The sequence below is a fragment of the Peromyscus californicus genome, unplaced genomic scaffold (assembly GCF_007827085.1).
Source record: "Peromyscus californicus insignis strain IS unplaced genomic scaffold, ASM782708v3 Scaffold_10__1_contigs__length_136768540, whole genome shotgun sequence".
NCBI lineage: Eukaryota > Metazoa > Chordata > Mammalia > Rodentia > Cricetidae > Peromyscus > Peromyscus californicus.
Genome location: NW_026294391.1, coordinates 69,288,102 through 69,303,624, shown reverse-complemented (window position 1 = coordinate 69,303,624; position 15,523 = coordinate 69,288,102). Strand labels below are relative to the sequence as shown.

At 35.6% G+C, this 15,523-nt stretch overlaps 1 protein-coding gene and 1 pseudogene across 2 annotated transcripts in view; both read right to left on the bottom strand.

The window, feature by feature from the left end:
• Positions 1 to 14,888, bottom strand: part of Klhl4 (kelch like family member 4) — an 89,576-nt gene extending 74,688 nt beyond the window's left edge. Inside the window, exon 1 of one of the 2 annotated variants that reach the window (XM_052735025.1) lies at positions 14,114 to 14,888. In XM_052735025.1, coding sequence (XP_052590985.1) covers positions 14,114 to 14,535 — 422 coding nt within the window. In that variant the 5' untranslated portion in view covers positions 14,536 to 14,888. The remainder of the gene's footprint in view (positions 1 to 14,113) is intronic. The other variant, XM_052735034.1, reaches the window with a different exon arrangement.
• On the bottom strand, positions 336 to 8,008 carry LOC128113465 (tubulin alpha-1A chain-like; annotated as a pseudogene).
• Positions 14,889 to 15,523: the final 635 nt, after the last annotated feature.

The following is a 15,523-nucleotide window of genomic DNA, read 5'->3' as shown; positions in this document are numbered from 1 at the left end:
AGGGCACACTCGGCGTACATCAGGCCGAGCTTGTGGTCGAGGTAAGCCTAGGCCTCAGCAATTGCTGTGGTGTTGCTCAGCATGCACATAGCTCTCTGTACCTTGGCCATCTCCCCATCATGTACCACAGTGGGAGGTTGATAATTAATGCCAATTCTTAAGCCAGTGGGGTACAAGTCTACAAACTAGATGATACTGCACTAGGTCTTGATAGTGGCAGTGGCAGCAGTGACATCTGTGGGAACCATATCACCACTGCACAGCAGGCAGCTGATAGAAAGGGTCACATTTCACCATCTGGCTGGCTGGCTCAAAGTAGGCATTGATGATCTCTGCTACAGAAAGCTGCTCTGGTTAGACTTTCTCAGCTTAGATAATAGGGGCATATGTGGCCAGAAGGAAGTGGATTCAATGTTAGGGCACCAGATTGGTCTGGCATTCTGTCAGACCATCATTCAGGGACACATCAAATCAGAAGGAAGTTGTGATGGAAGACACAATCTAACCAAAAAGGCAGTTAAGGTTAATGCATGTTGAGGCCTCAATATTGAGGTTTCTAAGACAGATATCATAGATGGCATCATTGTGTGCTATGAAGGCAAAATCAGAATGTTACCGGGTGGTATGGGTGATGAGTATGGAATTGCAGGGCTCAACAATAGCAGTGGAAATCTAGGTGCTGGGTAAATGGAGAACTCCAGCTTGAACTACTTTCCATCTTCAACAGAGAGCCACTCCATCATCAGGGAGGTTGAACCCAGAGACAGTTCCCCTCCCAAAGCTATGGAAAACTAGGAAGCCCTGAATACCTGTGCACTAGTCTCTCAGCCTGAGAATTTGGTCCAAGACAAGGTTAATGATTTTTTTTACCAGTGGTGTAGTGGCCACAGGCATAGTTATTTGCAACATCTTCCTTGCCAGTGATGAGCCATGTGGGGTGGAAGAGCTGGTGGTAGACACCAGTATGAACTTCATCAATAACTGTGGGATCCATGTCTACAAACACTACCCTGAGCATATGCCTGCCTGTGCCTGGCTCACTGAAGAAGGTGTTGAAGGAGTCATCTCCTCCCCCAATGGTCTTGTCATTTGGCAGCTGGCCATCAGCTGGATGCCATGTTCCAGGTACTATAGCTATGAGCAGGCATTGTTGATCTGGACACCAGCCTGGCCAACATGTATGGAGATTCACTCATGCATGGTAGTTACAGGTTAGGAGGCCAGGGTGACAGATGTGGATACTGGGTCCAGTTACACTCCCCAACAAGCTAAGAGTAGAGTTAAGTAACACAAGAAATTGCTGAATTGTTTTGCTTTTTTTTTTTTTTTATGAGAGCTGAAATTCAAGTTATCTTTATCTGGGAGTAAAACTTAAATAATGAATTTATAGTTTTTCTTTTGATTTAGAAGCATTTAAGTTTATACATATTTTACACGCAATTTTCAAAGAATTCCCCAAACTTTGACATTTCATTATTTTTAATCAATCAATTTATTCATTTTACATCCTGACTACAGCCTCCCCTCCCTCCTCTCCTCCCACTTCCTTCTACCTTTTCTCACCCTCCCAATCCACTCCTCCTCCATATTCACTCAGAAAGGGGCAGGCCTCCCATGGGCATCGGCAAAGCATGGTGTATCAAGCTGCCATAAGACCAAGCACCTTCCCCTGTATTCAGATTGAATTTCTTATATTCTATTCATTGTTTGGATTAATAGAAAATATTAGTTTTTAAACTTTCTTATTCCAGAAATTAATTTTAGCAAATGATGTTTATAATAGACTAGATTATAGAAATCTCTCCAAATGAGAAATGAAGGGCTTATAAAAATAACAATTATTTATCACTCTATAGAATAACTCAGTGAATCAGAAATGACTAGGAGGCATTTTTTCCTCAATCCAAAGCAATGCTGGCTAAATTTCCTTAATTATTTTAATTTTCATAAAATACAAACGAGGCATTCTAAAATTATTCAGACATGTGAACTCATAATGCTAACATTTACTGAGCACTTGTGGATAAGGAAATATTCCAAAATTTTTCAATTTATTGTCTCAGCAAATACTCCACATAGTCATATGAAATATTTATAGCTGCACTTCATTTCATAGATGAGAGAAATTGAGGCTCACAAAGATTAAACAGTTCAATGGAGTTCATAACAGCATTAAATACCAGAACTGGCACTTGGAATTATATACTTTGCAAAGGCACTCAATCATATCTTTCTATATAGAGTTTGCAAGAAGCACAAATTTCATTTGGAGAGCAATAGCTTTTATGTTATCTATAATAAACATTTTTGAAAGTTGTTTTCCTTAATTTAAAAATAAATTCCATTGCTTGTGTCGACTAATTATTTATTCACTTAGCATATTAGAAATCTGATGAAAGTATTTTCTTCTTCATTCTGGTATCTTTATAAAGCAGTGATGACTACAAACTGACACAGACTAGGAAATCAAACAACTAACTACAGTGTTACACTTTGTCTGTTATCCATAACAATTACTCGTTAATCTCTACATTTGGAGCCAGTACCAAGATGAAAAAATCAAAAGATGGGAGGAAAACTGGCTTGGATCTGCTTAGCAACAATATGTATTTATAAGTCAGCTCAGGATTGACAATGGTAAAGCTGTCTTGAAATTCTGAGATATTGATTCAAGATACTAAACTTAACAAATTTCCATTTTGACTTTTTTAATGACAGATCATTGTGAAAATTAAAGATGTATTTATATAATTGTATATGATTTCAGTATTGTTTTAGGTAAAGATTACTTCACCATTGTTTATTCCTTGTTATTAGGTAAGCTGCACATATGGAATCTCAATTAACTGGTTTCACATATTAGAAAATATCCTGAGATAATTTTCAGTTACAATAAAAGTCTGTTAATTTGGTAGAATTATCTATATTTCAGTGTATCTATACTTTAAAATTTGAGAATTATTTCCATTTTTCCTGGAAAAATTAAAGAAATTGAACTTCAAATATGTACATACCAAGTCTTTCCTCTCCAAATGTCTGCAAATTTTACCTTGCAATGTCTCCCCCCCCCCCATACCTTCTAACTGCATCATGGAAACCAAAATTAAGTAGTAAATGGTAATGAAATGCCACTTGATTGGTAGAAATAGGCCAAGAGAGGACTGAATAATAAACTCCTTAGTAAGAAGCTTTATTTCATGTATAATGGCAGATATGAAGATTCCAGCCACTACCAGAATCTTATTAACACAGTGACACAATGTGAATTTTTGATGTGAAAAACTGTGTATATGATAATAGTATCATAGTAATGGAGAGAGCTGCAAAAGACAACAAATCAGGTTTTATATTATTGTTAGCAGCCATAAAGTGTAAATTTGTACATTAGGTATATCAAACACACAAGATTATGGAGAAATTAGAAAACCGTTATGTGCCGGATGGTAGTGGCACATGCCTTTAATCCCAGGACTCAGGAGGCAGAGGCATGTGGATCTCTGTGAGTTGGAGGCCAGCCTGATCTACAGAGTGAGTTCCAGGAAAGGCGCAAAGCTACACAGAGAAATTCTGTCTCGAAAAACCAAAAAAAAAAAAAAAGAAAAGAAAACTGTGATGTATTAACAAAAGAGATATATTTATTTTAGTATAGAGAAGAGACATTAAAACAATAATATTCTCTGGGCAAAAACTGGATATATATATATATATATATATATATATATAGCTAGAAATTGGAAACAGCCTAGATGTCCATCAACTAATGAACAGCTAATGAAAATGTGGTACATTTAAATACAGAGATATTATTCATATGTTAAGAAAAATGAAATTTGCAGGTAAATAGATGGAATGATACTCAACCATCCTGAGTGAGGTAGCCCAGACCCAAGAAACACATATTCCTTTTTCCTCTTATTTGCAGATATTAGCTTTTAAGCTTTAGGCATGTATGTTTCAAACATTTTAACCACAGAGTTTAGGTAACTATTAAGGGACCAGCAGGGTGGAGGAGCACTTTTAAAAAAGTGAAATAGAATAGAATATAGCCCCACAAAGAGATAAAGGAGAAATGAGAATAAGGTGATTAAATGGGGAGCAGGATGGGAAAGTAGGATAAAAGAGAATAAAAGGAAAAGACACAATACTAAAGGTCTTTTGAAAGGCCATATGAAAGCAAACTATTTTAGAAGATTCCTAAAACACACACACACACACACACACACACACACACACACACACACACACACACGTATGTGTGAGTTTTAAATTGGGTCAACACATAATAGGGGATGCAATGCTCCAATCAGATATCTCATGCTACCAATATGGAAATATTTAGCTGTACCCAACTAGAAACTTCATGCCTACCGACTAGAGTTCATGGTGCTGGAAGGTACTTTCTACACTACCAGAGGAGAAAAGTAATCATGAGTAACACCCAGCTACAAAGTCTGTGACCTACATCAACAACCTGCCTGCAAAATGTACTGATGCAATAATGATACAAATTTGATTGGAATAAACAGCCACTGCTTTATTGTATTAGAGACACTCCACGGTATGGAACCCAAATAAAGGACTGTTAATGAGGCCAAGAACAGACTAGATGGGTCATGGTCTTAGGGGAAATCTTACTACTATTATCCTGCTATAGGAACTTAGTAATAAAATGACTCCTTATGACCTATTGCTATACCTGTATATTACTGTGTCACTCAAGCCTCTTTAGAGAAGCCTCTTCTTGCAATAGATGGTAACTAACTGAGACATTGTGCAGATAACAGTGAGTGGGAGCAAACAGCACTAAATGGGATGTCCTCATCAAATAAGGACCTATGTAGAAGAGGATGTGGGAAGACTTTTAAGAACCAGATATATGGTGAATGGATCCAAAGAAACAGTGTATTCCTGAAGCAGCCAGACTGGTGCACTTATGAACTGACAGAGACTGTGGCAGCAAGCACAGGACTTACACAGGTTCAAGCAAGACAGTCCTAGCACTGAGAAGGGGTAGTTGACGCAAATTCCCACCACTGATCATGAAGGCATTTGCAATTGATACCTGCTGGAAAAAGGAAAAATAAGTATTCTACAACAGAGTGTCACTGTGTATATCAACCACATTCCAGGGCAGGGATAATGCCCAGGATTAGTTGGCCTACACAAAAATAGTTTCAATTTATGTTTGTTGTATTTTGTTTCAGGTTTTTTTTGTCTTACTGGCTCTTTGATTGTTATGATTTTTTTTAGTGCTTGATAGAGAAAGAACATAAAATTGGGAGCATAGAGAAATGGGGAGGATCTGGGAGGAGTTGGGAAAGGGATCGAAGATGACTAAATTTTTTTTTAAAAAAATACTGAAAGATATTTCAGCCACAACTATTCCTTAAAAGGAAAATAAAATATTACATCTCATGTGGTTTCTTTCATTTATTATGTAAAGGACCTACCGTCTTGACTGCAATATGAGAAATATTAAAGGATTTTTGCATAATAGTCCAGAATTAGGAGCAATTGAAAAACAATAAGAGGTGCATCATGGGATATGTAGTATCTTCTTACCTTGCTTTCTTGCAGTAAACCCTTAAGGTTTAACTGGAGGAGAACAATAGAATGGAGAGTGGGTGATGGTAAAACTCATTCATATCATGAGTAATATCTAGTAGTGGAATTGAGGACCTCTTTATACTTCACTATAGTATTCTAGCAAACTGTAACAAAATAGAATTCTTCATTTAAAAGAACATTAAAAAAAAGTTAACCTTTAACAGCTGAGTCATCTCTCCATTTGGCTCCAAACCCTTTGATTTACAAGAGTAACACACATGCAATATACACTGGTGCAATAGTGACACAAAGACTGTGGAAGTAGCCAACTAATATCTTATTTGAGTTAAGGCTCACTCCATGAGATGGAACCCATACATAACACTGTTTGGGTGGCCATGAATCTGAGACTAGAAAGGCCAGGAACCTAGGAAATGTCAAATATTATTGCTTTGATAAAGGAGCATAGCAATAAAATGACTCCTAATAACATTCTGCCATGGTCATAAATTTGTTCATTATTCAGTTATCATCAAAGAAGCTTCCTACTGCAGCTGATGAAAACAAATACAGAGACCCATAGTCAGAAAATTTGCAAAGAGTGAGAGACCTCGGAATACTCAGCCCTAAAAGGGATATCCCCATCAAATCCCTACCTGAGGACTCAGGAAATTCTGTAAAAGAAAAGGCAGAAAAAGTGTAAGAGCTACAGGAGATAGATGATGCCAAGGAATCAAGACTTTCTAGACACAACTGATTTGATGCATATATGAATTCACAGAGACTGTGGCTCTTGCACAGGGACTACAAGGTTCTGCCTCAGACAGGGTCCTAGAACTGAGAGGAGACATGGAAACATGCCCCATCCCTAACCTACACGCTATCTCCAATTGATATCCACTTGCAAATAAAAAGATGGTTTTCTCCAAGGGAGTCTCACTGGGGAAACAAACCGCTTGTAAGGACAGGCCCCATGCTTACTAGATGGCCAAGAAAAAATGAATTCAACACAATTTTTGGAGGTTCTTTGTCTAATAATGTCAATTCAGGGCTTGAAAAAATATTTACCTTACAAGTCCTTTGTGCGTGTATATCTTACACACACACACACACACACACACACACACACACACACACACACACACACGTGTCTTACATGTGCATTCTGTATACATTTTTAATTGAATTCCTGTGTGTGTGCACATGTGTGTCTCTGTGTCTATAAGCATTTCATATGCTTTACGTTGGTTATTATTCTTGGTTTTGTTCTTGTTTCATCCTATTTTGATTTGTTAGATTTATCTTATTTTATTTTTATTCCTTAGACATATGTTTGTCTTCTAATAAGTGATAGAAAGGGTGTGGATCAGGATTGGAGAGGAGATGGGGAGGAGTTAGAAGTAGTAAGGGGAGGGGAAACCAGAATCAGAATATATTGTATGAAACAAACCTTGTCTCAAATTCAAACCAACCAAAACCAAACACAATAGTTAAAAAACATCCCAAATAGCAACTCATTTAGTTCTTTGCTCTCTATATTACTAACAGGCAGAAGCCAAACAAACAATAGACCTTGTTCTCCTGACTTTCAAATTCCACAGAATCTGCAAAGCTCCTCTTTTGTGATATACAACTTATATAGAGTAATACCTGCTTACAAATTGACTACCCAGCATAGGTATCTTTTTCTAAATAGTGAGCAAGGTACTTTAACCATGTCCATTCTCTAAAGGTTTGTGAAGTATTTTTATGTGAATATTTCATATGACAACTTTCCATTTTAAAATGGCACAGTTACTTCAAATACTTAATTCCACACCATTCTCTGTACAACTTAATCTTGATACTTTCTAATTCCAACTATAATGCTAACTTCAGGCACATAATTCTTAAGAATGAAAGAGCCAAACAAGAAACTGAGAAAGGAAAATGGTGAGCATCCAGTCATTAGAAAAATGTGTTTACAGTTTGATTTTTTTCCCTTGAATTAGCTGTGGTCATTTTATAGTTGTGTTTGACTTTGTAAATCTGTATAGTTCTTTAAAAGCCTTTTAAGCTCAGAAACATCCTGATATTTTAGAGTGAGATTATCATGGGCAGCTCAGTGGAAATAAAATGATCAAAATTCTGTGCAGCAGTATTGCTTATCCTTAGATATACAATATCTATGAAAATTTGCTATGGGACCTGGGGAAGGTGAGGAAAATCTTTGAGTACTGTGACAGAACATGATTGGCAGAATAAATATTTGCAGCATATATAGGATTGTATTAGAAACCTTCCAAACTGCTCATCAGAGAGTTGAGTGGAACCCTAGTGATAATAGTACATTATTGGTTATTTTGTTTTTTGATGCTGGAAAATGGAAACCAAATAAAAAACTTCACATTGTTGAATTTGTTTCTCTTCTTGAATTGAGTCTTTCCCTGTTTGTATTGTGAATCATTAGACTTACTTCCATCTTCGCTGTCCTACACTAAAACAAGTTGCTGCTGTTGTAATTGCATTTAAGGTTTTTATGGGGGAAGTGTATCTCCTCTCCCCATTTTTTACCATTCAGACTACATTGTAAAATTCTTAAGGGCATGACCTTTAACTATTTGCTATTCTATAGCAGAACTTAATAAAGCCCATTAAATATCAAAGTGGCACAAGGCTTAAGTAATGCTGTGGACTATTTGTCAAGAATTTTCCTTTAGAAATACTATGAGTGAGTAATTGTGACTATAAATCCCAGAATTTCTCCAGGGAGCAGCTGATTGTAGTATGTTCTCTGTTTCAGGCTACTTTGCTGCAGTTTTTATAGTCGTCAAGACTTACTAAGGGTGCTTTATTCTTTATATTCCTGTTGAGCTTTAAAGGTTAGCTTTACAATATTGGTGCCTTTTCTGCTTCTTTTACTCCAGAGTCAGACTTCCAGCTTTATAAAAATAAATATACAGGTAAAAAACTTCTGATTTTTGCCAAATAAAATGAATATTAGTTCTCTTAACTCCCTTTACTTAATCATATTTCTTGCACTACACTTATTCTTGCTAATAAAATTTAGATGTGAAAATAAAAAAAATTGAGCCAACAAACTAAGTTTTAGCATCTAAGTCACATCTCAGTTTCAAGGAGATGAATTCTAACACACCAGGCCTGCTATTTTGAGCATTATTTGCTTCTTCTCGTTAAAACTTCACATTGTATACTAATGGACTAATAAACTTGAAACAGGAAGTACCTGAGATTTAAGATAGCTAATTATTAACCTAGAGATTTATAATTAAGCAATGTAGTTAAATTTTATGATAGGAAATAGAGCCATCTATTGTCTTATGGTGTATCATTTTTCTACTATTGGCTTCATCTTCATTCAGAGTGGGATTAAAAGCACATGGCTTTTAGTCTCTAAGTCAGCTCAAAGATTATTTATTTTATAAAAGTTTTTTAAACTTTTTACTAATAAGAAAAAAGTAAGTTTATTCATTAACAATGGTACGATTTAGAAGAATAACATACCATGAACACAATTCCCAGAGAAATACCAATTATCCATGTGAATACGAACTTTACAATGAAAGATTTTTTCTTTGAAAGAATGAGAGAGAAAGAAAATCATGTAAAAATTGTGTGTGTGTGTGTGTGTGTGTGTGTGTGTGTGTGTGTGTGTGTGTGTGAGTGAGTGTACCTGGAATACAGTAAATGTTGAAACAATGTACCATTCAGGTATGCCACATCAAAATCAGCTGCTACTCTGTCCCTTTGCTATAAATCACTACACTTCATTATGGACTAGCTGATTATTTGCAAGTATTTATTGTTAATATACAAAAATGCTTTTTTTTAACAAGACGTTTTATTAATGGCAAAGTAAAAACTCTGAATTTTTAGGATCATGGTCACTTTAAGAGTTGTCATTGCTAACTGAAGCAACACTGACCAAATCCATGAGGTTTTTAACCCTAAATTATCCATATGTTATATATTATTAATTTTTTGAACACCATAGAATAAGCTTATGCATGGAAAGGATGGAAAAGAAAACAGTGGGGCACTTGGGACTGCACTAGATAGATTTTAGCATTGATTTTTTAAAAAATCAATATATTTTTGTATGTTTGGAAAAACATGCACTATGTATATTACTCCAGATAACAGATGCATTTGTATTTTGCTTGTATGAGAACACAAATGCAAGAGTACAACTTTTTATTATGGAAATCAGAGAGTCTATTGTAGGAGAAAACTGCACTGATCAATTCAATCTCACTATATTTTTAGGTACTGAGCCTAGCATTCAAAATAAACTGTGATAATATTCGTTGTAAAATGAGAAATGGTAAACATTATTTTGCCTACCAGTTTTAAAACCAGCACTGTTTTTTCTTTTTGTTTCTTCATATGTGCTTGCAAATCCTTCACTTTTCAAATTGTCATTTACTTAAGATGAAAATTTGTTTCTAATGAATATAAAAGTGTATAACTTATACCTTAAAATAGCTTTTAAACAAATGAAAGATAAATTTATTTTTTCTCCCAGATACTTATCAGGCTTCCTGTATACCCTAACTGTAATCATCAGTGTTGTACTGGTGATGTTTTATACACACATCATCCTATCCTGCAACTTACATTCATTTTAAAGAAACCTTACACTAATGAGGAATTAAAAGACATCTTTTACACTTTTCGATATAACACTCACTTGGACATCTAAAACTGGTTTCTTAAAACATATTTCACACCTAGAAATAAGGATAACAATGATTTTTTAAGTCCATTTCATTTTAGCATTACTTTGATCTTATTAATATTACCTGTCAAAACATCTCTCCTCTGACTGTTTCTGTTGAGCACTCTACTAGAAGATGCACTGGTATTTGAATGTACCTAGTACATTTCAGGCATAGGGTCATTGAAATCACTGTTTTACTTTCTTGGAGCCTGCCTACCAATACTATATAGCTGCCTATTTGTTGCATTAGAAAGAATATTAGAACAAGTTTCATCATTTTCAATTCAGGTTTCTCCTTATGCTTAAATATTTTCTAAGTAGAATCCCTATTACAGATGGGTTTGGACAGAGAACAAAAGCCCATACTGAATTTGTCTCTACATGAATATTTTGAAAAAAAAAATCTTGTACACTGTCATGTTTATGTTTCCTACAAAGGGCATATGCCTCTGTGCATGAGACATACTGTATGGGAGCAGGGTATCCAGTTCTCTAGCTAGCACAATGCCACCATCCTTACAGGTTGACTGAGAAGTCACCTCTGTGTCCAAGGGCCGTGAATGTGATCATAAAAACACCACAATTAACAATGCAATGTGAAATTTTTAGTTCATCATTTAATCCGAGGACATTTTGTACTTGATTCAATTGGTTATGTGGGGACATGTAGTACTGCTTTGCACAGAAAAATGATGTATAGTAGTTAAGGGCTCTTCTGTGGAACAAGGGCAGTGACCTCTCACTTGCCTCGTATTTGTTAATCAGAAGCTTGGCCTCTTTCATTGCACTTGAATCTCTGCTCAACTCTCATTGCTTCAGAAAACCTGTCACTGTCTGAAGGAAAACCTCATTTTCTACTCTTTCCCCTTTAATTTTCTTTAAGACCACTTACAGTCATTTAAATGTTATATTTTGGCTTGTTTATCTCCTCTCTTTCTGTCTATGAATATAAGTTCTTATATGTATATGTTATGAAAATGGGTTTCCTATTCTATATTGATATTTACAATTACAACTACAATTTTTCAAGGCAAATTTCACTTGTAAAATAGAAAGTGTTCAGCGAAGACAGAATTTTGAGTCTCATTTCACACTCCCAAACTAGAAATATATACAGATTAATTTACCTGTAGAGTCGTCAGTTTTTCAAAACCTTGTAAATCCAACAGGACAGCGGCAGGACCCCATTCCTTTTGATGTCTTTAAACTAAATAGCTCTTTAACTGGAAGCTTTCTACTAAGGTGTGTGTTGGTAACATAAATGTGTGTTGATACCATAAACATGTCACATTCATTTTATTCAATAACTGTTGTTTAGTATAATGTGGATTAATGTTAACACTGTAATTTCCACCTAAACATTAATACAATTATTTATTTAGGAGTAATTAAGTATGGCTATAACTTAGCACAGTCATAATGTAATATTAAAATGTTTATTATTGGAACTTTATGATTGAAACAAAGAAGAGAAAAATCTTTTCTTGAACTAGGTAGTTACTCAAAAGTAAAGATGCAGAGTTGGCAGATAACTATCATAAAAATCAAATGACAAAAGAATTCAGAACTCTGATGATGGGAATACTGATATATGCATCCTCACAGTGATTAAACATATGACAGCCATTCTTAAATATACTACATACTTGTGATCCAAGCTTGTAGGTATATTTTTGAATTTTTAAATTTATTATATCAACATATTAATAAAACTAGCACAGTGACTTTAATATCTTTGGGGAATTAATTTGACTTATTTTGTTGTACTAGACACTTATAAATCAGCTCATTATGGATTCAACTTTTATAATATTTACAGAAAGTGGAATGTCATAGAAAGCATTCTTTGCTATGATATCAGAGTTCACCCATAGTAGTTTAATGATTTCTCCGTGCTGACTGCTGTTTTTATTTTATTTCATTTTAGTCAAAATAATTGTATCAAGGATATGGCAGGCTGCTACCAATTTAGCACAGTCTTTTCCTCCAGTTCTGCTATCTTGATACAGAAGAGAGAATTAAAGGAGCAAAAAATCCAAAAGCTTTTCTTTGAACTCTCTTGAAACAAAACAGAAATTTATAATGGGCGGTAAGAAGATAATAAGACATAATGTTTTAACTAATAAGCTCCTCAATTTAGTCCTCCCCTTCTGCCTTGATAGTCTTGGCACACATATAAGTACTTCCTGTATTTATTTTAAGAAATACTAACTTTCCTATGAAAATTCAATTATCAGAAAAATTCTTTGGAACATAAGGAATGTCAAAATCATAATGTAGCCTGGACAACTACCTGTCATTTTCTTCTAGCATCTAATTTATTAGACTCATCTCTATTCTTTTCATTTTATTCCCAGATACCCAAGAATTTTCCTAAGAAATGACAGTGGACTTTTAAAGTTTGTATATAGCAGAGTTAAATATACCCATTAACCTTCAAATTGTCAGTTAAAATGTTTGAGAACAGCTCAGAGAAAAATTCTCTGAGTTGAAAAACACTATTTGCATATTACTCTGAAAGTCCTTTAGTTGTGCTAAATTCAGTTTTCAATCTTAATATTTATATTGTTTTCTTTAAGTAAAGAAAAATACATATGCTCTCAGAGAAACACTTTGATGTCTTAAAAGATCTATATTACAGGAGATCTAATATTGTGCCTAAAATCATTTCACCATTTTTTAACCTTTGCATTTCATTAAGACCAAGTTCCTATATAGCTGTCATCTTGCATATGTGATTTTTCTCTATCATAATGCTGATATACTTTATTTTCTTTTGATATTCTGATTTGAACTCATGGAAATAAGAGAGCATTTTCTAAATATACTGAATAAACCCACATGATGAGGAAAACATCCCATTCTTTAACAGGAACACACTGTCAAGTATCTAGATTTCCAAGGAAGTTTGTATAGGTTCATTGTAGATTAGTATGTGATTTTTCAACACATCAAAGCAGGTTCTTTATTCTACATCACTTCCAAAACTCAATTATGACCTAACCAAATTAACAATACAAAACTGGTAATGGCAATACAAAAACAATGGGCAATGCACTAGGTTTACTTATACTTGACAATACTAGAGGATAGAACATTTCTTGCATTCAAACCTTACTGATGAAATCAAGTTAGGATAAAATCACATGTCATAAGAATTCTACTCCAAAATACACATTTCATTTTCTTAGCTCATTTTGATGTCTTGAAAAACTTGGCATTTTCTATTTTAAAATCCTGCTAATGTGAGCAGCTTTTTATTACTTGCCTAATGAACATTTCTGTTTACAAACCGGCTGTGAAAGTAATGCCACTTGAAATGACTGACTCTCAAATGCTAAAGAATTTTACATATTCTTATTTAAAGAGAAACACAATTTTAAAACTATTACTATGTCCTAATCTGTAAACAAAAATATGCTCAGCAGTTCAAGCTTGGATTTATTTTTGTCAAAGTTAGCTCTGTTCACAAAATCAGCAAGAGTTCTGATTTAATGCACTTGTTTAAACAATCCTCACTGTTAGAACATCTAAGCTGCTTAAGATATCTACAGAAGTTAGTCATTTAAAGGAATGTCTCTTAAAACCGAAAGAGAATTCTGAATGGATTGAGAATGTAAAGGAAGTAAACCTACCATAGGGAAAATAACTTTTCACTAATTATCAAAACAAATTCGTGATTACAGTGTTCTTTCATAGACTAGAGACAGGGGTTTCTTGAAGACCCTGATTGGCTGCTCACAAACTCAGAGATACTGTAACACTTCTATTTAGCACGAAATGAGAGTCTTGTAGAATAAGTTAATCTAGGCTAAAGCTTTCACTTACATAACCAAAAACTCCTACCGTGCTCTAGAATCTTCTATATTGTCATCACCCATCATCTCCAAATCTCGTGAGCGCTTCTCACAAGCTTCTCTGAGCAAATTCTCCTCTGGAACGGCTTTAGGAGTATCTTCATTTGCTTGAAGATGTACTATCACGTTTTGTTGGTGCCAATTCTGGAGGACTCTTTGATGGGTAGGGGCTGGTCCTGGCACCGGCGTCAGTATATTGTGGTGGACAGGACTATTGCCTTTCTTCAGTCCGTTTCTGTCCCGTGAGTGGTTCTTCAACCTGCCCTGAACCGGGGTCCCTCTATGCTCATATCCTTCCTGCTGAAGGCAGCTTCCAGTGTTAGGCGATCCTTGAGAAGGATGACTAAACCATCTCCAGCGAAGCCTCAGGATCTGTTTCACATCAAACTCTTTCTTGCCGGACACTGACATTGTTGCCGGAGGAAAGACAAAAGCCTTCTCTAACAGAAAGGAAATGGAGCCTTTGTTATCTCTTGTTTCTCTGCCTCTTGTGTAGAACTAACAAAAGCACAAGTGCTGAGAGAGAGAGAGCAGTCTTTCTTGCTTTCTCTCCCCTCCCCCTCTGCCTGTGATACACTGAATACTTCCAGCCTAGCTGAAGCAGAAAGCTGCCGCTAACAGTGTAGGTGGGAACCCATACTGACAGGATGATGAGGTCAGACCTTAAACAAGTAAATCAGCTTAGCACAGGAAAGCAGCTACCACAAACACACTCCAGCTGCTGGATTTGCAAACTCACAGCCCTCACGCCTGAACTCGTAAATATCTAACCCAGCTTCTTTGATGCCAAAGTGCATAGCTGCTACATAAACCCAGGCATGTGAGTAAAAGCAACCTGTTTAAGGTCACTTCTACATCCCTCCTGCTCTCGCCCACTGTCATACTCACTCCTCAGTAGCCCACTTCCAAAACTGTGCCAATTTGTCCCAGGAGAGTTTGTCATAGTGAATTCATTATGATCTATTTTGGATTCTTCTTATGTAAAATTTGAATATAGCTCATTAAGGAAAAGCGACGTATCCTCAGTCCCCTTATGCAGATCTGCAGTTATTATATGCAAAGCTTTTCTAAAAATGTGAACGCCTCTGGATAAACATTCTACTTGAAAATAGAAGCTATGAAAATTGTAAAACCATGTTGATTAGCCATGACTACACCCCCACACCCCTACACACACACACACACACACACACACACACACACACACACACACACACCACTAAGTGCTGTAGGAATAGTAACTAACTTAAGCTAACATATGGAGAAACAGTGCTTTTCTAAGTTAGCTTGAAAAAGATGTTTTCTCTCGTTGTCCATAGCTTGAAAATGAACACATCATTCTGGCCTCTTGCCTATATAAACACTTCTTTATCATGCCCTGTACTTTCACAGGCAGTGA